This window comes from Solanum pennellii, chromosome 10 (genome assembly GCF_001406875.1).
Source record: "Solanum pennellii chromosome 10, SPENNV200".
Taxonomy (NCBI): Eukaryota; Viridiplantae; Streptophyta; class Magnoliopsida; order Solanales; family Solanaceae; genus Solanum; species Solanum pennellii.
The window spans coordinates 59,501,304-59,522,692 of record NC_028646.1 but is presented as its reverse complement, the minus strand read 5'-3'; the positions used below and the strand labels follow the sequence as shown (position 1 = coordinate 59,522,692).

The 21,389-nt window shown below is 32.9% G+C and overlaps 1 protein-coding gene across 1 annotated transcript; it reads right to left on the bottom strand.

Annotated features, from left to right (window-relative positions):
- Nucleotides 1-4,502: 4,502 nt before the first annotated feature.
- On the bottom strand, nucleotides 4,503-4,892 carry LOC114074276. Its single transcript, XM_027912135.1, has one exon. It carries the CDS (start codon nucleotides 4,890-4,892, stop codon nucleotides 4,503-4,505), a length of 390 nt encoding a protein of 129 aa, XP_027767936.1.
- Nucleotides 4,893-21,389: the final 16,497 nt, after the last annotated feature.

The window sequence follows — 21,389 nt, the reverse complement described above, 5'->3', positions numbered from 1 at the left end:
ACCTACAGAAGAATTAATGCCCCATATTCAAAATAATATTTCTAATCAAATTTAAAGGGGAACAGAGTTTCCATTTTCAACTCCCAATACTAGCAACAGTTTTGCCAGAGGGGAGATTTCAATTCAAGAGAAACTCTATCCTCCACAATTTCAGGTTCAACCCCACTACCCCAACATTGAGAATTCATTAAATAACCTTTTTTTATGAAAAAAATGTTGATTATGTGCTTTAACAACATCAACATAGACCATTATTGCAAATGTTTTGTTTACAAAGACAACTAGACCAAATTATAGGAAACATTACTCATTTGTCTGGCAAAGCATTTAAAACATGGAATCATCATATTCAAAGTGAGTACAACTTGGATTTCAATGTAGCTCATAGAACGACACATTTAGGTAGAAAATAATATGTGATATAGGTGTTGGAAATACTACAATTAATGAATACAACTTGAATGTGTATGCAGGAAAAAAAAAACATTTTAAAGTAGAACAACGATGTTTGATATTAATACTGAAAATGCTACTAGTAACGAACATGGAACAATAAATACTAATTTAAAACAAAAAATTGTTGAACCAAATATGTCTTATCCAAGCAATATCGTGACAACTTATAAGAGTTAAATAAAAGAAATAGATTCAAATGAGAAGGAAAATTGTGATGCATATTCTAATTTCAATTATATGGGTTCTTTTTTCGAAAATCTTGGACCTTCATGTCCTAACCTACCCAATTAATATGACAATGAGTTTGATTAAGTTTATTCTGTTGATCAGGTAAGTTCTTCGATGTAGTTTTTCGATATTATATATATTTTTTATTTAATTANTGAAAAAATTGTTGATTATGTGCTTTAACAACATCAACATAGATCATTATTGGAAATGTTTTGTTCACAAAGACGACTAGACCAAATTATAGGAAACATTACTCATTATTCTGGCTAAGCATTTAAAACATGGAATCATCATATTCAAAGTGAGTACAACTTGGATTTCAATGTAGCTCATAGAACAACACATTCAGGTAGAAAATAACATTTGATATAGGTGTTGGAAATACGACAATTAATGAATACAACTTGAATGTTTATGCAGGAAAAAAAACATTTTAAAGTAGAACAACGATGTCTGATATTAATAATGAAAATGCTACTAGTAACGAACTTGGACCAATAAATACTAATTTAAAACAACAAATTGTTGAACCAAATATGTCTTATCCAAGCAATATCGTGACTACTTATAAGAGTTATATAAAAGAATTAGATTCAAATGAGAAGGAAAATTATGATGCATATTCTAATTTCAATAATATGGGTTATTTTTTCAAAAATCTTGGACCTTCATGTCCTAACCTACCCAATTCATATGACAATGAGTTTGATTAAGTTTATTCTGTTGATCAAGGAAGTTCTTCAATCTAGTTTTTTGATATTATATATATTTTTTGTTTAATTGTTGGTATTAGCTAAAATCAATATAAATTTACAACAATATAGGTTAGTGTTAAACCAAGTGATATGCATCAACTGGTGTAGTCAACTTTTGTTGTAAATTTATATTGATTTTAGCTAATACCAACAATCAAACAGAAATATATATATAATATAAGATTAGATTGAAGCACTAACCTAATCATCCGAATAAACTTGATTAAACTCAAATTCATATGAATTGGGTAAGTTAGCATATGAAGGTCAAAAATTTTGGAACAAATAACCAATATTATTGAAATTGGAATCTGCATCACAATCTTCCTTCTAAATTGAATTACTTCCTCCTACATCACTCTTATTTATCGCGATTATATTTCTCGGATAAGACATATTTGATTCAGCAATATGTTGCTGAAAATAGCATTTATTGTTCCAAGTGCATCACTAGTCGAATTTTCAGCATCAATGTAATACATCGTTGTGCTACCTCAATATGTGTTTGGATTTCCTGCATTCACATTCAAATTGTAGTCATTTTAATATAAAGGACTGCTTTTTCTACCTTCAAAGATAAGTTGTTCAATATACACCTATTATTATATGTTTTTGATAGAGCACGAATCTTTAAAATACTTTGTTTTCCCCCGTAATTTAAAAGGAATAAATTTGAATCTACTTTAATGAATAATCGTCAAATATTATGTTTATCATAGGTTAACTATAATGATCAATCAATTTATTCATCTATTTAATTTTTTTTATAAAAGGGTCAATTCTCATAGTATTTAAAAAATAGGTTCAAACTTGATAGATAATGATAATACCACGTCACGACCCAATAATGGGTGTGATGGCACTCGTCTTATCCCACCAAGACAAGTCAGCCTAAAACCAAATATCTAACAAAGTGAGGAAGTAAAATGACAATCCAACAACAATTTCTATGATGAAACCAAGTCATATTAATTCAATCCCCAAAATCAGGTTGTCACGTAAACAAGCCTCTAATGTAAATTTAAGAATTGAAAGAAAGTAAAAGTCTAAAATGAAGTTGTCTTTCAAGTAAAAACAAAGTCATAAACTAGAGAAGGAATGTTCGCTGAGATGACAAGCAGCTACCTCACAACCCTCCACAAGTTGCCTCAGAAACGAAAAGAATGACAGGTATCACGAAGATCCGGGCTCGTAACCTACAAAAAATTTGTAGAAGCAAGGGGTGAGTACTAAACCACGCGGTACCCAACAAGCAAACCTCTAAACACAAGTTAAGTGAACAAAATACAGATACTCCTTACACCCTATCTAAAACTCCACGCTACAGCCTAACAGTTTACAGTTTACCAAACACACAACTCAATAACCACACTCTATCAGATTACACTTTCTCAATAACAACTCAATATTCAACAGTCACAAGAGAGAAACACTCACAAGATCAGCAAAACACGTGTTCAAGTTCATCAATAATAAAAATGAGCAATGCCATGGATTGCAATGTCAAATATTGTGATGCATGTCTTTCTTAACGATACACACCCATTGTCTCTCAGTCCGGGACCCATGGGGGACATATATGTCAATGCATCTGTCGCGGCGCACGACACGACCTCGATAATAGTAACCTTCGCGGCGCACGATACATCCCTCCAGATATAATATCCATCGCGGCGCGCGATACGGCCCTCAAAATGGTACATCCTCTTACCACATCCATTTTGATAACAAAGCGCAATTTACAACAAGGAATACAACACAAACAAATAAGAAACAAGTCTCCAAGTCATTCTCAACACTACACAAGGAAATACACAGAATTTCATATGCTTAACAAGGGTTTAGAAATCCACTTGCCTTAGTCAATCGAATAATAAGTCTGGGACTTGAGCCTTCCCTTTTCGTTGAACTTCTGAATCTATCAAACCTATTCAAGTATATATATTCACTATAAGATTTCGGTACTAACAATGCCCACATTTATTTATTTATTTATTTATTTGTGTTTAACCTTGACCTAAAAATTCACCCAAATTTATAATAAAGTTTGTAATTCTTGATGTCAATTAAAATTTCCTCTATCATAATTTTTTTTTTCAAGTTTCAAGCCTAGGATTAAATTTCTATTATTTCTTTTCCACTATCATAATTCAAATGACATTCACTCAACACCATACATATAATATTTAATTACCCATACCTACCTATCAAAATTAGATTCACAGTAAAATGACCTAGATATAAAATTTGCATTACTAATTTAATTAGAATAGTGCTAATGAAAAATTGACCCCTATTATTATTATTTTTTCTTCTGTTTCACAATTTTATTCTATTTTTTTCCAGCCAATGATTGGCTCATTATGGCCAATGATTGGCTCATTATGACCAATCATTGGCTCATTATGGCCAATCCAAGTATTCCCAATTCTTTGTCTTAGTTTTCCAGAACCATCCACATACCAGTTAGCCACATAAAAATTATTACTACTAATTTTTCACTCAATAATTCTAGCACTTAATTTATTGTTTTATACAATTTTCATTGTTTCTCTAATGCAAACTAATAATAGCCCTCACATGGCTTCCAATTATCCTTATTTACGGCTGGCCCACATTGCACTAGAAAGATAACTTAATTTCTCAATAAACCCAGATCTTGAATTCATATCATATCCCATTTATCACACATAATTGACAAACTAAAAATATTACATCAAAGTACCATAATTGTTACCTGAAGATCAAAGAAAACCTTTCGTGTGCGTCAGCTTAGGTAGGTTTCTGCCTCCTCTTGTTTTATCAATTAATAGTTTATGAAAAACTGACAAAATACACTAACTTATTCTTTTAATACATGACCCTAATAGTATAGGGTCTTAAATAAAAGATCACTTTAGTCCACTACTATCTATAAATTCCATTATTTATAATCAATCATAAATAAATTAACTCAAGTTATACGAATAATTCAAATTTCCAAAAATAACCTCGCGGGTAATTACCATATTAACCTCTAAAAATCATGTTCGTCCTAGAACATGAAGTGAAAGAAAGTATCTAAGCTTCAAAAAGATGAGGGTATCTAGCACGCATGTGAGACTCTGTCTCCCAAGTTGTCTCTCTCATCGATCGGTGCTTCCACTGCACCTTCACTAAAGCAATCTCCTTGGTCCTAAGCTTTCGAACCTGCCTATCCAAAAAAGCTATAGGCTGCTCCTCAAATGTCAAGTCTTGACCCAACTCCACAAAATCAAGTGAAAGCACATGAGATTCATCCGGAATATACTTCCGAAGCATAGAGACATAAAAAATAGGATGGACTGCTGACAAACTAGGTGGCAAGTCCAACTTATAGGCCACCTCTCCCACTCGGCTTAAAATCTCAAAAAGGACAATGAATCTAGGACTAAGCTTTCCCTTCTTTCCGAACCTCATCACACCCTTCATGGGTGATATTCGGAGCCAAACATGATCACCCTCCACAAAAAATCTATGGCTCTAACTCTCTGGTCTGCATAACTCTTCTGTCACTGGGTTGTCAACAGTCTATACTGAATCATACATACTTGCTCCATAGCGTCTCAAAGAAAGTCTGTATCCAAAGAGTCCATCTCCACCGAATCAAACCAACCAATCGGAGATCTACACCGTCTACCATACAAAACCTCTAATGGGGCCATCTAGATACTAGAGTGATAGCTGTTATTATAGGTAAACTCCGCTAAGGGTAAAATTCGATCCCATCTAGCTCCAAAATCGATCACACACGCCCGGAGCATATCATCCAACACCTGAATCGTCCGCTCGGACTGACCATCTGTCTTAGGGTGAAAAGCTTTACTCATATCTAATTGAGTACCAAGACCATGCTGTGAAGTGAGAAGAAAATAATAAACCTCGATATGATATAATAGAGATAGGAACCCCATGTAGTCGTACGATCTGACTTATAAATAACTCGGCTAACATTTCTTCCGTATACTTCACCCGAACCGGAATGAAATGGGCAGACTTGGTCAGCCTATTAACAACGACCCAAATAGAGTCATAACTGCCCACTGTGGTAGGCAAACCCAGAACAAAGTCCATAGTAATCCGCTCCCACTTCCAAGTAGGAATAGGCATCCTCTGAGATACACCCCCGGGCCGCTGGTGCTCACACTTGACCTGTTGTCTAGTCAAACACCTTGAAACAGAGTCTGAAATATCTCTCTTCATCCCACACCACCAGTAATGCTGACTCAGATCATGATACATCTTCGCCGCTCACGGATGGATGGAATATCGAGAACAATGGGCCTCCTCTAGAATCAATCTAATTAAATATCCTGTCCTAGGCACACAAATTGTTCCTATGATCTGCAAGACACCATCAGAATCAAGGACAGCCTCCTTAGCTTCCCCTCTCAATACTTTGTCTCGAATGAGACATAATTTTTCATCATCAAACTGGTGGGCACGAATTTGTTCGACTAAGAAAGACCGAGCCTCAATAAAAGCAATCATCCCATCACTCTCTTCTGAAATCTTCAAGCGGACAAGACTGTTAGCTAATATCTGCACATCTCTAGCCAATGGTCTCTCCTAAATACTAAGCGCTGCAAGACTCCCCATGCTAGGAGACTTCCTACTCAGATCATCGGCCACAGCATTGGCCTTTCCTGGATGATACAGAATGGTAACATCATAATCATTCAGCAACTAAAGCCATCTCCGTTGCCTCAAGTTCAAATCCCTCTGTCTAAAGATAAACTGAAGACTCCGATGATCAGTGAAGATCTCACAATGCACCCCATACAAATAATGACACCATAACTTAAGTACAAATACCACAGCCCCCAACTCTAAATCATGAGTAGGGTAGTTCTTCTCATGGGATTTCAACTGCCTAGAAGCATAAGCAATCAATTTCCCCTTCTGCATCAACACAACACCCAAACCAACTCCTGAAGCATCACAATAAATAGTAAAGTCTACACCCTCCTCATGTAGAGTCAACATAGGAGCAGAAGTCAACAAAGTCTTGAGCTTTTGAAACCTCTACTCACACTCATCAGACCACTGAAAACCCACATCCTGTCGAGTCAATCTAGTCAATGGAGCTGCAATAGTAGAGAAACTCTGAAGAAATCGTCGATAATAGCCTGCCAATCCCACAAAACTCCTAATCTCAGTAGATGAAGTAGGTCGCGTCCAGCCTCTAACTGCCTCAATCTTGGCCGGATCTACTCTAATACCCCCATCCTTAGACACCACGTGTCCTAAGAATGCCACAGAAGTAAGCCAGAACTCACACTTTGAGAACTTGGCATACAACTTCTCTTCTCTCTACCTCTAAAGTATAATCCTCAAGTGTCGGACATGGTCCTCCTCAGTCTTAGAGTAAACCAAGATGTCATCGATGAAAACAATCACAAAAGAATCAAGGTATGGTCGAAACACCCCCTTCATCAAATCCATGAATGCTGCACGGGCATTAGTCAATCCAAAGGACATCAATAGGATCTCATAATGCCCATATCGGGTTTGAAAAGTTGTCTTAGGGATATCTAATGTCCTAATCTTCAACTGATGATTCCTAGACATCAAATCAATCTTAGAGAACAATGATGCTCCCTGTAGCTGATCAACTAAGTCATCAATACGCGGAAGAGGATACTTATTCTTCACCGTTACCTTGTCCAACTGTCGGTAATCAATAAACATCCTCATGGTCCCATCCTTCTTCTTCACAAACAATACAGGGGCACCCCAAGGTGACACACTAGGGCGAATAAAACCCTTACTCAATAAATCCTGCAACCGATCCTTCAATTCTTTCAACTCTGGTGGAGCCATACGGTATGGAGGGATAGAAATAGGCTTAGTGCCGGGCTCCAAATCAATATCAAAATCGATATCCCTATCGGGAGGAACACCTGGAAGATCAGAAGGAAATACATCGGGAAACTCCTAAACCAAGGGAACAGAGTCCATGGGAGGTGGTTCAAAGCTAGTATCCCGAATAAAATCTATGTAAGACAAACACCCCCTCTCCACAATCTCTGCGCACGGATAAAAAAGATGAACTTGCGAGGATAAGAACCACTAACACTCTTCCACTCAACCCTCGGAACACCAGGCATTTCTAAAGTCACAGTCTTAGCATTACAATCAAGGACAACATGATAAGGAGAAAGCCAATCCATACCCAAGATAACATCAAAGTCTACCATCCCTAGAATGATTAAGTCTACCCAAGTGTCATACCCAGCCAAGGAAACAAGAAAGGATCGATACACCACTAAGGGCTTGCCCACGGGTGTAGAAACACGAATAGGTGCAGTCATGCTATCACATATCATATCAAATTTAGCAGCAAAATGCGTAGACACATAAGAGAATGTAGAACCTGGATCAAACAACACAGACGCAGGTCGATGGCATACTGGGATGATACATGTAATAAAATCATCAGAGGTCTCCGCCTCAGGTCTCCCCGGGAAAGCATAGCAGTGGCCTCCTGGTCCACCTCCAGCCTGGGTGGTACCTCTACCCCCACTCTGCTGAGCTGCAACACCACTACTAGAAACTCTATCGCCACTACCTGACTGAACTCTGCCACGACCTCTACCCTGTGGTGCTGGTGGTCTAGTCTTGAATGAAGAATAAGGTCGACGCCCACTACGACCCCATTGAGAAGTACACTGCTGCATTAGGTGATCGGCATCTCCACAAGTAAAACAAAATCTCTAACCTTGAAACTTTTGTGTAGACCGTGAAAACCCACTATAATTGCCTCACCGTGTAGGTCACTACTGTGAAATGTACGAGCCCTGACCCGGGCTATAAGAACCCCTAGATGTCTGGCCACCCTCAAACGTCGGCATAGATGCATGAATAGGTCCCTGCTGCTGAAAAGAATCACTCACTCTCTGTGATCCCCTTCCTCCAAATGAAGCACCATGAAACTGACCTTATATATGGGCCCTTTTAGGGTCCCCAAACTCCTCTCTCTCCATCAATTCCGCCTTTTTGGCGGCGCTCACAATGGACTGAAAAGAAGCCCCCTCCCTATATGCCCGAAACACAGCTGACCAAATAGAGAAAGTCAATCCCCTCACAAATTTGTNTCTGCGGATCCTCTCTGTCTCATTTTGAATAATGGCCAACGCATGCCTAGACAACTGGCAAAAACGCGCCTCATACTCTGTAACCGATAAACCATCCTGTCTCAGACTCTCAAACCTCAAGCGACTCTCATTTCCCATGCTCCAACGGATAAAACGATCTTGGAATGCACTAGCAAACTGCTCCCAAGTCACTGGAGGAGATCTAACTCGCAAAACCCCCGAATAAGTCCTCCACCAGTATCTCGCTGGTCCATGGAGCTGGAGTGTAACATATCGAACTCCGTGTGACTCAGCTAATCCAACCACCTCTAGTAAATCTTGGCAGGTAGTTAGAAACTCATGAGCGTCCTCGCTCTTCCCACTATGAAATTGAGGTGGGTCCATCTTTTGAAATGTCTCATACCTACGTTGCTCATCCTCTTTCAGAACAACCACCGGTGCAACTTGACCCCCAACTGCAGGTGCAACATCATTCTGAACTGCGGGATCCACTGGTAGCTGCCCTATCGCATCATGAATAACTGGAGCTTGCTGCTGCTCTTGGGTCTGAGCCCCCTCTCTAGTAAGAGAGTCATGTGGTGTGATAGTCGCACCACCACCCTGAGTAAAGCCCTCCAGCACACTTAACACCCTCAATAGTGTATCCTGAAGCAAAAGTGTGACTACAGGATCTGGAGGAACCTGGTTCTCTCTATCCTCAACCTGAGGCTCTGGAGAGACCTCTCTAGCACGACCTCCCACTGGTGCTGCTCCACGGGCATGACCCCTGGCTAATGTCGTACAACGAGCTCGACGTCTATCTCGAGCTCTACCCCGACCCCTAATTGGGTCCTAAACAACTGCCTCGGGAAGTGCCTCCCCTCTACCACCAGTAATATTAACTCTAGTCCTCGTCATCTATCAAAATAGTATACAATGACTCAGTACTAACGAATGTAACCACGCACGATAAGAAAGCTTTCCTAATAGTCTATTAGCCTCTCAGAGATAAGTACAGACGTCTTCATATTGATCCTTGAGAATCTAAGTAGACTCGGCTTGTATACAGGTGAGACCTATGAACCTGGGGCTCTGATACCATTTTGTCACGACCCAAAAATGGGTGTGATGGCACTCATCTTATCCCACCAAGACAAGTCAGCCTAAAACCTAATATCTAAAAAAGTGCAGAAGTAAATGACAATCTAACAACAATTTCTATTATGAAACCAAGTCATATTAATTAAATCCCCAAAACCAGGTTATCACTTGTACAAGCCTCTAATGTAAATATTACAATTGAAATAAAATAAAATTCTAAAATGAAGTTGTCTTTCAAGTAAAAACAAAGTCATAAACTGTAGTAGGAATGTTCGCTGAGATGACAAGCAGCTACCTCACTACCCTCCACAAGATGCCTCAGAAACGAAAAGAATGACCGGTATCACGAAGATCCGGGCTTGTAACCTACAAAAAAATTGTAGAAGCAAGGGGTGAGAATCAAACCACGCGGTACCCAACAAGCAAAACTCTAAACACAAGTTAAGTGAACAAATTACGGATACTCTTTACGCCTATCTAAAACTCCACGCTACAGCCTAACAGTTTACAGTTTACCAAACACACAACTCAATAACCACACTCTATCAGTATACACATTCTCAATAACAACTCAATATTCAACAGTCACAAGCTTCACAGAGAAACACTCACAAGATTAGCAAAACACGTGTTCAAGTTCATCAATAGTAAAAATGTTGAGTGTCATGAAATACAATGTCAAATATAGTGATGCATGTATTTCTTAACGATACACACCTACTGTCTCCAAGTCCGGGACCCGTGGGGGACATATATGTCCATGTATCTGTAGCGGCGCACGATACGAAACTTGATAATAGTAACCTTCGCGGCGCGCGATACGTCCCTCGAAGTATAATATCCATCGCGGCGCGCGATACGACCCTCAAAATGGTACATCCTCCTACCACATCCATGTCTCAGATACAATGCAAATGACATGCTCAAATGAAAATGAGGAGATAACCATTTTGATAACAAAGCGCAATTTACAACAAGGAATACAAAACCAAAAAATAAGCAACAAGTCTCCAAGGCATTCTCAACACTACACAAGGAAATACACGAATTTCATACGCTTAACAAGGGTTTAGAAATCCACTTGCCTTAGTCAATCGAATAATCAGTCTGGAACTTGAGCCTTCCCTTTTCGTTGAACTTCCGAATCGATGCAACCTACTCAAGTATATATATTCACTATAAGATTTCGGTACTAACAATACCCACATTTATTTATTTATTTATTTATTTATTTATTTATTTATTTATTTGTGTTTAACCTTGACCTAAAATTCACCCAAATATATAATCAAGTATGAAATTCTTGATGTCAATTAAAATTTCCTCTATCATAATTTTTTTTTCAAGTTTCAAGCCTAGGATTAAATTTCTGTTATTTCTTTTCCACTATCTTAATTCGAATGACATTCACTCAACACCATATATATAATATTTCATTACCCATGCCTATCTATCAAAATTAGAGTCACAGTAAAATGACCTAGATATAAAATTTGCACTACTAATTTAATTAGAATAGTGCTAATGAAAAATTGACCCCTATTATAATTTTTTTTTTCTGTTTAACAATTTTATTTTAATTTTTTCCAGCCAATGATTGACTCATTATGGCCAATGATTAGCTCATTATGACCAATCATTGCCTCATTATGGCCAATCCAAATATTCCCACTTCTTTCTCTTAGTTTCCTAGAACCATCCGCGTACCAGTTAGCCACATAAAAATTATTACTACTAATTTTTCACTCAATAATTCTAGCACTTAATTTATTGTTTTATACAATTTTCATTGTTTCTCTAATGCAAACTAATAATAGCCTTCACATGGCTTCCAATTATCCTCATTTACGACTGGCCCACATTGCACTAGAAAGATACCTTAATTTCTCAATAAACCCAGATCTTGAATTCATATCATATCCCATTTATCACACATAATTGACAAACTAAAAACAATTACGTCAAAGTACCATGGATTGTTACCTGAAGATCAAAGAAAACCTCTCGTGTGCGTCGGCTTAGGTGGGTTTCTGCCTCCTCTTGTCTTATCAATTAATAGTTTATTAAAAACTGACAAAATACACTAACTTATTCTTTTAATACATGACCCTAATAGTATAGGGTCTTAAATAAAAGATCACTTTAGTCCACAACTATCTATTAATTCCATTATTTATAATCAATCATAAAAAAATTAACTCAAGTTATGCGAATAATTCAAATTTCCAAAAATAACCTCGCGGGTCATTACATACTACCACTATTTTTCTTGTCATACTCTACATAGATAGATTCAATTTTTAATTAAAAATAATATTGTAAATATTTTTTTTTTGGGGGTAAACATGTCTAAGATTGAGATCATTTACAATATAAGTTGATTAATATGTGTAACTGCATAACCAAAAGAGTGCAATATAACTTTAAAATTTTGATGGAATGCATATATAAGAAATGAACGAATCGTCATGGTAACGACAGTTCGTACATCTTCAGAAGCAATGCAATGCTCTCCAACCCAGAGAAAAAATTGATGTGATTATAATCAATGCTCATTCACCAAATTTTGATTCTTTTAAACTCTTTGCTCAAGCTGTGATCTCAGATATAATTTCACTATGTGAGTATTTATTCTATTAATCCACTTATGACATCTATTGTGAGAAAAGTATGTAACTTTATAAACATACTACGAAAATCGACTAACAAAATTTGCTTTTAATATATAATTTAATTCTTTAGAGCTAAAGAATTTGGTACAATTAACTTTAATTATGAGTAGCAATGAACATTTTGTTGTTTAGTGACATTAGTTATTTGTTTTTAATGTCGTTTTTATTTAGTAATTGATAAGTTATTACTTTGTAACAAACTTTTTATAGTGAATATTCTTGAAACTAACTATTCATATAGTATTTAATACAATTAAATTATAATTGTCAACTTCATGAAATAATTTTGCAGTTGTATGTGATTTATTCAATGAACTGTTAGGAAAAAAACGCTTTGAAAGAAGCACCATGTTTTTTCTACAAATGTCACTAAACGAGTAAATTGTGAAACACTTGTGGCAATTTGTATTTAGGAGAAAAATAGAAAGATAGCAGAAAAAGAATCAGAAGATATAGACAAGATGATTATTAATGATGTTGATACAAATAATATGAGAAAAGATGATGAAAAATTATTTTAAAGAAACAAATTGTATGACTAATATTGAGGAACATAGAAATAATATTCATGAAGTTGACTACAATATCGTATGGAATGGAAAATACAAGCGGAGGAGGATATTGTCTTCAACTTCATGACTATTATTTTTGTGTTCCTCAATATTAGGTACACCATTTGTTTTTTAAATAAGTCTTCATTATCTCCATCTTCGGATCCTTATTCCGCTTTCTCTCTCTTTCTATTTTTTTCATCTCAATACAAATTTCCATAACTGTTTCACAATTTTCGCATTTAGTGGCCTTTCTAGAAAAAAACATGCTCCATCTTTCAAAATGTTTTCCACTAAGAATTCTTTGTATTCATCGGATATAATTGCATAATTATTGCAAGAAGTTGACAACTATAATTTAACAAGGTAATTTTCCTGCGCTTCGCGTCATAAACAATAATTGCATTGAACTTGAAAATAATTTTTTTTTAATATCCATACATTAAAAATAATAGAAAAATAGGTTCTGAAAAAAGTTTTAACAATATTCCAATATGAATTTAATTATTTGTCATTATCACATAAGTCAAGAACCTCTAATAAATGAATTATTCACGATATAATAAATCATTGGTTCTTTAATCAACATTGAAAGGAAAATAAAGAACAAAATATGAATAGATATACAATGGTGTTTCGTAATAAAATGAAACATTTAAGTTGAATAGATTATACAATTGTGATATATGTCTAAGGAGAAAATATAAAAATTTGTTAACATATTAAAAAAAAGAAATTATGCTTGCACATGAAAGCAATTATAACTTTTGAACTTGCATAATGAATTTTTTCAATTGATAAGTGATAAATTTCATATTTATGTAAGAATAGATAATATGTAAGCTTATGTATAGTACTTTTACAATAATTTTATTTTGTACAATAAAGCTACGTACTACATGTGTATATTTTCAATATAACCGGAGAAATTAACATTGCAGAAACATAAAAAGTAAAGTTTAAAAGATGTACTGAAAAACAACAATTAATATCATAAACATAAATTAATCAGTATAAAAAATATACCAGGAAATAGAATGAAATATAAAGGAAAAAATCGAGTCCAGTGAATACACACTTTATCCTTAAAAATGATTCCACTTCAATGCAAGAGGTTTATGGAATTACATCATCACAGGATAAAACGATTTTATTCACCAACTTATTGATTAAAAATAGTGGTGTCAGTAAATCACTAAAAGGAGCAAAGTACAAAAATATTTAATTTTGCGGAAGTAGAAGAAGATCAGAATTTTTGTTGTTTTAAAATGAGAGAAAATACTTTTATTTATAGACAACAAAGGGAAGTGTGAAAAAAATGTTTATTGTGACTTATTAGAAAGGTTAAAAATATTTGGAAAAGGTGCAACCTTTCAGAAAGTTCACAACCTTTCATAAATGTCACAAACTTTTCATAAAGTCGCAACTTTTCATTACAGTCGCAACTTGTCATAAAAGTTACAACTTTTGATAAAAGTCGCAACTCTTCATTAAAGTCACAACTATTGATAAAAGTCGGAACTCTTCATTAAAGTCACAACTTTTTATAGAAGTCGCAACACTTCATCAAAGTCACTTCTTTTCATGAAAGATGAAGGCTAGTTTTTGTAATAAATAAATTTAAAAGAAAATTCTTGCTTGTGGTGGCGCCACGTAGGCGGGCCTAAGCTTCTCTTTTTTATATATACTAGGTAATTTTCCCGCGCTTCGCGCTGCCATAAACAATAATTGCATTGAACTTGCAAATAATATTTTAGTAATATCCATAAATTAAAATAATTGAAAAACACGTTCTTAAAATAGTTAGCAATATTCCAACATGAATTTAATTATTTGTCATTATCACATAAGTCAAGAACCTCTAATGAATGAATTATTCATGATATAATAAATCATTAGTTCTTTAATCAACATTGAAAGGAAAATAAAGAACAAAATATGAATATATATACAAAGATGTTTCGTAACAAAAAAAGCCATTTAAGTTGAATAGATTATACAATTGTGATATATGTCTAAGGAGAAAATTTAAAAATTTGTTAAAATATTCAAAAACACATGAAAACAATTATAACTTTTGAACTTGCATAATTAATTTCTTCAATTGATAAGTAAAAAATTTCATATTTATGTAAGAAAAGATAATATGTACGCCTATGTATAGTAATTTCACAATAATTATTTTTTGTACAATAAAGATACGTACTATATGTATATTTTTTCAATATAACCGGAGAAAATAACTTTGCAAAAACATAAAAAACAAAGTGTAAAACATATACTCAAAAACAATAATTAATATCATAAACATAAATTAATGAGTGTAAAAAACATATCAGGAAATAGAATGAAATATAAAGGAAAAAATCGAGTCTACTGAATACACAATATATCCTTAAAAAAATGATTCCACTGCTATACAAGAAATTTAAAGAATTACATCATCACAGGATGAAACGATTTTATTCACCAACTTATTGATTAAAAATAGTGGTGTTAGTAAGTCACTAAAAGGAGCAAAGTACAAAAATATTTAATTTTGCGGAAGTAGAAGAATATCAGAATTTTTGTTGTTTTAAAATGAGAGAAAATACTTTTATTTATAGACAACAAAGGGAAGTGTGAAAAAAATGTTTATTGTGACTTATTAGAAAGGTTAAAACTATTTGGAAAAGGTGCAACGTTTCAGAAAGTTCACAACCTTTCATAAATGTCACAAACTTTTCATAAAGTTGTAACTTTTCATTAAAGTCGCAACTTTTCATAAAAGTTACAACTTTTGATAAAAGTCGCAACTCTTCATTAAAGTCACAACTATTGATAAAAGTCAGAACTCTTCATTAAAGTCACAACTTTTTATAGAAGTCGCAACACTTCATCAAAGTCACTTCTTTTCATGAAAGATGAAGGCTAATTTTTGTAATAAATAAATTTAAAAGGAAATTCTTACTTGTGGTGGCGCCACGTAGGCGGGCCTAAGCTTCTCTTTTATATAAAATACTAGGTAATTTTCCCGCGCTACGCGCTGCCATAAACAATAATTGCATTGAACTTGCAAATAATTTTTTACTAATATCCATAAATTAAAATTAATAGAAAAACACGTTCTTAAAATAGTTAGCTATATTCCAACATGAATTTAATTATTTGTCATTATCACATAAGTCAAGAACCTCTAATGAATGAATTATTCATGATATAATAAATCATTAGTTCTTTAATCAACATTGAAAGGAGAATAAAGAACAAAATATGAATATATATATATATATATATACAAAGATGTTTCGTAATAAAAAAGCCATTTAAGTTGAATAGATTATACAATTGTGATATATGTCTAAGGAGAAAATTTAAAAATTTGTTAACATATTCAAAAACACATGAAAACAATTATAACTTTTGAACTTGCATAATGAATTTCTTCAATTGATAAGTAAAAATTTTCATATTTATGTAAGAAAAGATAATATGTACGCCTATGTATAGTAATTTCACAATAATTATTTTTTGTACAATAAAGATACGTACTATATGTATATTTTTTCAATATAACCGGAGAAAATAACTTTGCAAAAACATAAAAAACAAAGTGTAAAACATATACTCAAAAACAATAATTAATTTCATAAACATTAATTAATGAGTGTAAAAAACATACCAGGAAATAGAATGAAATATAAAGGAAAAAATCGAGTCTACTGAATACACAATATATCCTTAAAAAAATGATTCCACTTCTATACAAGAAATTTAAAGAATTACATCATCTTAGGATGAAACGATTTTATTCACCAACTTATTGATTAAAAACAATGGTGTTAGTAAGTCACTAAAAAGATCAAAGTATAAAAATATTTAATTTTGCGGAAGTAGAAGAATATCAGAATTTTCGTTGTTTTAAAATGAGAGGAATAATTTTATTTATAGACAATAAAGGGTAGTGTGAAAAAATATTTATTGTGACTTATCAGAATGGTTAAAACTATTTGGAAAAGGTGCAACCTTTCAGAAAGTTCACAACCTTTCATAAATGTCACAGACTTTTCATAAAGTCACAATTTTTCATTAAAGTCGCAATTTTTCATAAAAGTTACAACTTTTGATAAAAGTCGCAACTCTTCATTAAAGTCACAACTATTGATAAAAGTCGGAACTCTTCATTAAAGTCACAACTTTTTATAGAAGTCGCAACACTTCATCGAAGTCACTTCTTTTCATGAAAGATGAAGGCTAGTTTTTGTAATAAATAAATTTAAAAGGAAATTCTTGCTTGTGGTGGCGCCACGTAGGCGGGCCTAAGCTTCGCTTTTATATAAATACTAGGTAATTTTCCCGCGCTTCGCGCTGCCATAAACAATAATTGCATTGAACTTGCAAATATTTTTTTTACTAATATCCATAAATTAAAAATAATAGAAAAACACGTTCTTAAAATAGTTAGCAATATTCCAACATGAATTTAATTATTTGTCATTATCACATAAGTCAAGAACCTCTAACGAATGAATTATTCATTATATAATAAATCATTAGTTCTTTAATCATTGAAAGGAAAATAAAGAACAAAATATGAATATATATACAAAGATGTTTCGTAATAAAAAAAAAGCCATTTAAGTTGAATAGATTATACAATTGTGATATATGTCTAAGGAGAAAATTTAAAATTTTGTTAACATATTCAAAAACACATGAAAACAATTATAACTTTTGAACTTGCATAATGAATTTCTTCAATTGATAAGTAAAAAATTTCATATTTATGTAAGAAAAGGTAATATGTACGCCTATGTATATTAATTTCACAATAATTATTTTTTGTACAATAAAGAGACGTACTATATGTTTATTTTTTCAATATAACCGGAGAAAATAACTTTGCAAAAACATAAAAAACAAAGTGTAAAACATATACTCAAAAACAATAATTAATATCATATACATAAATTAATGAGTGTAAAAAACATATCATGAAATAGAATGAAATATAAAGGAAAAAATCGAGTCTACTGAATACACAATATATCCTTAAAAAAATGATTCCACTGCTATACAAGAAATTTAAAGAATTACATCATCTTAGGATGAACCGATTTTATTCACCAACTTATTGATTAAAAACAATGGTGTTAGTAAGTTACTAAAAGGAGCAACGTATAAAAATATTTAATTTTGCGGAAGTAGAAGAATATCAGAATTTTCATTGTTTTAAAATGAGAGGAATAATTTTGTTTATAGACAACAAAGGGTAGTGTGAAAAAATGTTTATTGTGACTTATCAAAAAGGTTAAAACTATTTTTAAAAGGTGCAACCTTTCAGAAAGTTCACAACCTTTCATAAATGTCACAAACTTTTCATGAAGTCATAATTTTTCATTTAAGTCGCGACTTTTCATAAAAGACTCAACTTTTGATAAAAGTCACAACTCTTCATTAAAGTCACAACTCTTCATTAAAGTCACAACTATTTATAAAAGTCGAAACTCTTCATTAAAGTCACAACTCTTGATAGAAGTCACAACTCATCATTAAAGTCACATCTTTTCATGAAAGATGATGGCTAGTATTGGAAATAAATAAATTTATAGGAAATTCTTGCTTGTGGTGGCGCCACGTAGGGGGCCTATGGTTCTCTTTTATATAAATATATGATATGATTCTATAAAAAACACTATCTAAATAGTTAGTTTCAACCATATTCACTATAAATGTTGTGTTACAAAATAATAACTTAGCATTTAGCAAAAAAAAAATATATATGAACAATAAATAACTAAAGTCACTAAATAACAAATATTCAATGCTACTCATGATAATTAATAGTGAATTGTACCAAATTCTTTATATTAAAAAAATCTAATCAAATATTAATAGAAAATTTTTTAGCTAATTTTTGTAGTGTATTTCTATATGTAACTGATTGTTCTCACGATAGATGTCACAACTGAATGAATAAAATATATACTTACATAGTCAAATTATATCCAAGATCATAGCCTGAGCCAAGAGTTTAAAAGAATCTAAAATAGAGGATTAAATTGATTAATAATTATAGTTGACCCATAATAAATGTAATATTTGACTAGTATTCATTAAAGCAGATTCAAAATATTATTCTTTTGTGTTTTGGCTAAAAATTACTCCCTTTTTTTTGTTGGCTCACAAATACCCCTAACTTTAACTAATGCCACCCATCGTTCCATGTGAAAGATAATTTTTCACGTGACCAATACACATCAATATCCACCATGAAAAATCACGTAATTTAATACCCATTAGCCCTTTCATTTTTAAATCCACACCAACCGTTACTCAACTTAACGAGCAACTATACGAGCATATTACTTGTCCTTCCAGTCCTAAGACAAACAATACACCCACCTTTCAATCCACTTTTCTCCATACATCCAAACAAATTTCATGAACACTACTCACATACACAATTTTCTCCCCTAAAACTACACAAAACCTCAATGCACTCCACAAACGAAATATAATTTTGATCAATTTTGAATAATTCTCAGATAGTTTTGACTCTTATCAAATTAAAAAATAAAAGAATAAATAAGAAGAAAATTTTTTTATTATCAACAATCAAATAACCCTATTTTTGGTTACAGATAATAAAAAAAAATAAAAAGTTATTTCAAAGTAAATAATAATGATAATTAGATCCCTTCTTATCTTGCACTTTCTCTTCCCTCTTTGTTCCTCCAATTTTGTTTTTAAAGTCATAGATAGATTTATATAATTCAAATATCTAAATCTTCAAAAAATTATTTTTGGTGAATTTATTAATCTTCTCCTATGATTTTATGCCACTGAACAATTATAATAGATCAAATTACCCCTTATTCTACAAAAACTCAAGGTTGAAAAATGTATATATAAGTTGATTATTTAATAATTATACTTTAACATAAAATTGTGGAACTTCTAGAACATCTAATCAAATTGGAGCTAGACAAGTATTAACATAAGATTATCAATTCCCCCCCCCCTCCCTCCCCGAACAATCATATACATTTTCATGGAGGAAGGCTATTGAGTGTATAACATGTCTATAACAAGAATAAAACCTAAATAATCTAATTTGCTTCTTCTATAAACACATAAAAACATTTATTAATAATTAAAACAACATAAACAACTATACAAATGGTGTTATGACATAAAGAAAAGATGAATTAAAGATTTACTAGAGAAAAACTAAAATCCAAAATGGTATCGATGTTACAATGACAACAAGCATAATATCAATTAAATCTCTTTTGAAAAGGTAATTAAACCAAATTTATTTATTTAAAAAATCAAGGGTTTTGAGTTAAATATAGAGATGTCATGACTTTAACAAATCCACCAATTTACCAATTTTCTCTATTCCCTGATCAACTAGCACCACCAGAACATCATCCATAATACCATAATAACCAGTTTCCATTGATTTTCTATTCCTTCAAAAACTTCAGAAAAGGAGATACAAAACACTAGTTTTCTATATAGAAGCTTGAATTTTTGGAGTCATAATTAACCCTTTGTGAGGTATTATATAGTAATTACAATGGCAAGTGAGTATGTTTAAATAATTGTTTAGTCCTTATATTATAGGTTTGGTCCATATTTAGTTCTCATGTTATTCATTTTTTTCATAATTTATATTTACTTAATATAATCATTAGGTTTGGGTCTTCATACTAATGAAAGTTGAATATTTAACAAAGACATATATTTTTACACCTTATCTTCTTGCTTTAAAAAACAGTAAGTTCTAAACTCAATAACGCCCTAAATCATATATGCTAAACCCTAAAAAACAGAAGGCTCTAAACCCTAAATTCTAAAAATCCGTAAACTCTAAACGTAAAAACACAAAAAACCCTAATTCCTAAATCCTAAATCCTTAAAACCTAAGAAATACTAATCCTTAAAATCCCTAAAACCCCCTAAAGCTAAAACAAATTCTAAGCTCTAAACCCTATAAAACCATAAATTGTATATGCTAAACCCTTAAATAAATAAAAATGAAAAAACCCTAAGCCTTAAACTAGGTAATGAATTAAGGTGTTACTTTGCAATAAATGTGAGTTGTAAGAGTGTGGTATTGTGACCTTTATATGAGACTAATTGTCACGCCCGGAGCCTACACCCTGGACGTGGCCGCCACTCGAAGATCATTGTTGGCCCAACCCTTAGTTTAGCTTACTTAACTCAATAGAAGACTAAACTCAACTTAAACAAGAAATAAGACATGCTTAAAGGAAACTACTTCTTATGATATCTGGCCATGAAGGCACTCAAGTTTCAAAAAGCAACAATAAACTCTCAACTAAAATACTATTGTCTACGAAGACTCTAAATTTACTTAAGAGGGATGTTGGGACAGACTCCAAAACATCCTAAAACTAAACTACTAAACACAAACGAAATGGATGTCCTCCGGAATGCAAGGAGGCTCATCAGTGACTCTTGAGCTCAATCTGGATCAACGAAACGCCGCGTGATGATCCTGGTTACTTGCGTCTGCAT

Excerpts from the sequence above, each read along its gene's own strand:
- LOC114074276 (XM_027912135.1), bottom strand. The coding sequence starts at position 4,892 with ATGAAGGGTGTGATGAGGTTCGGAAAGAAGGGAAAGCTTAGTCCTAGA.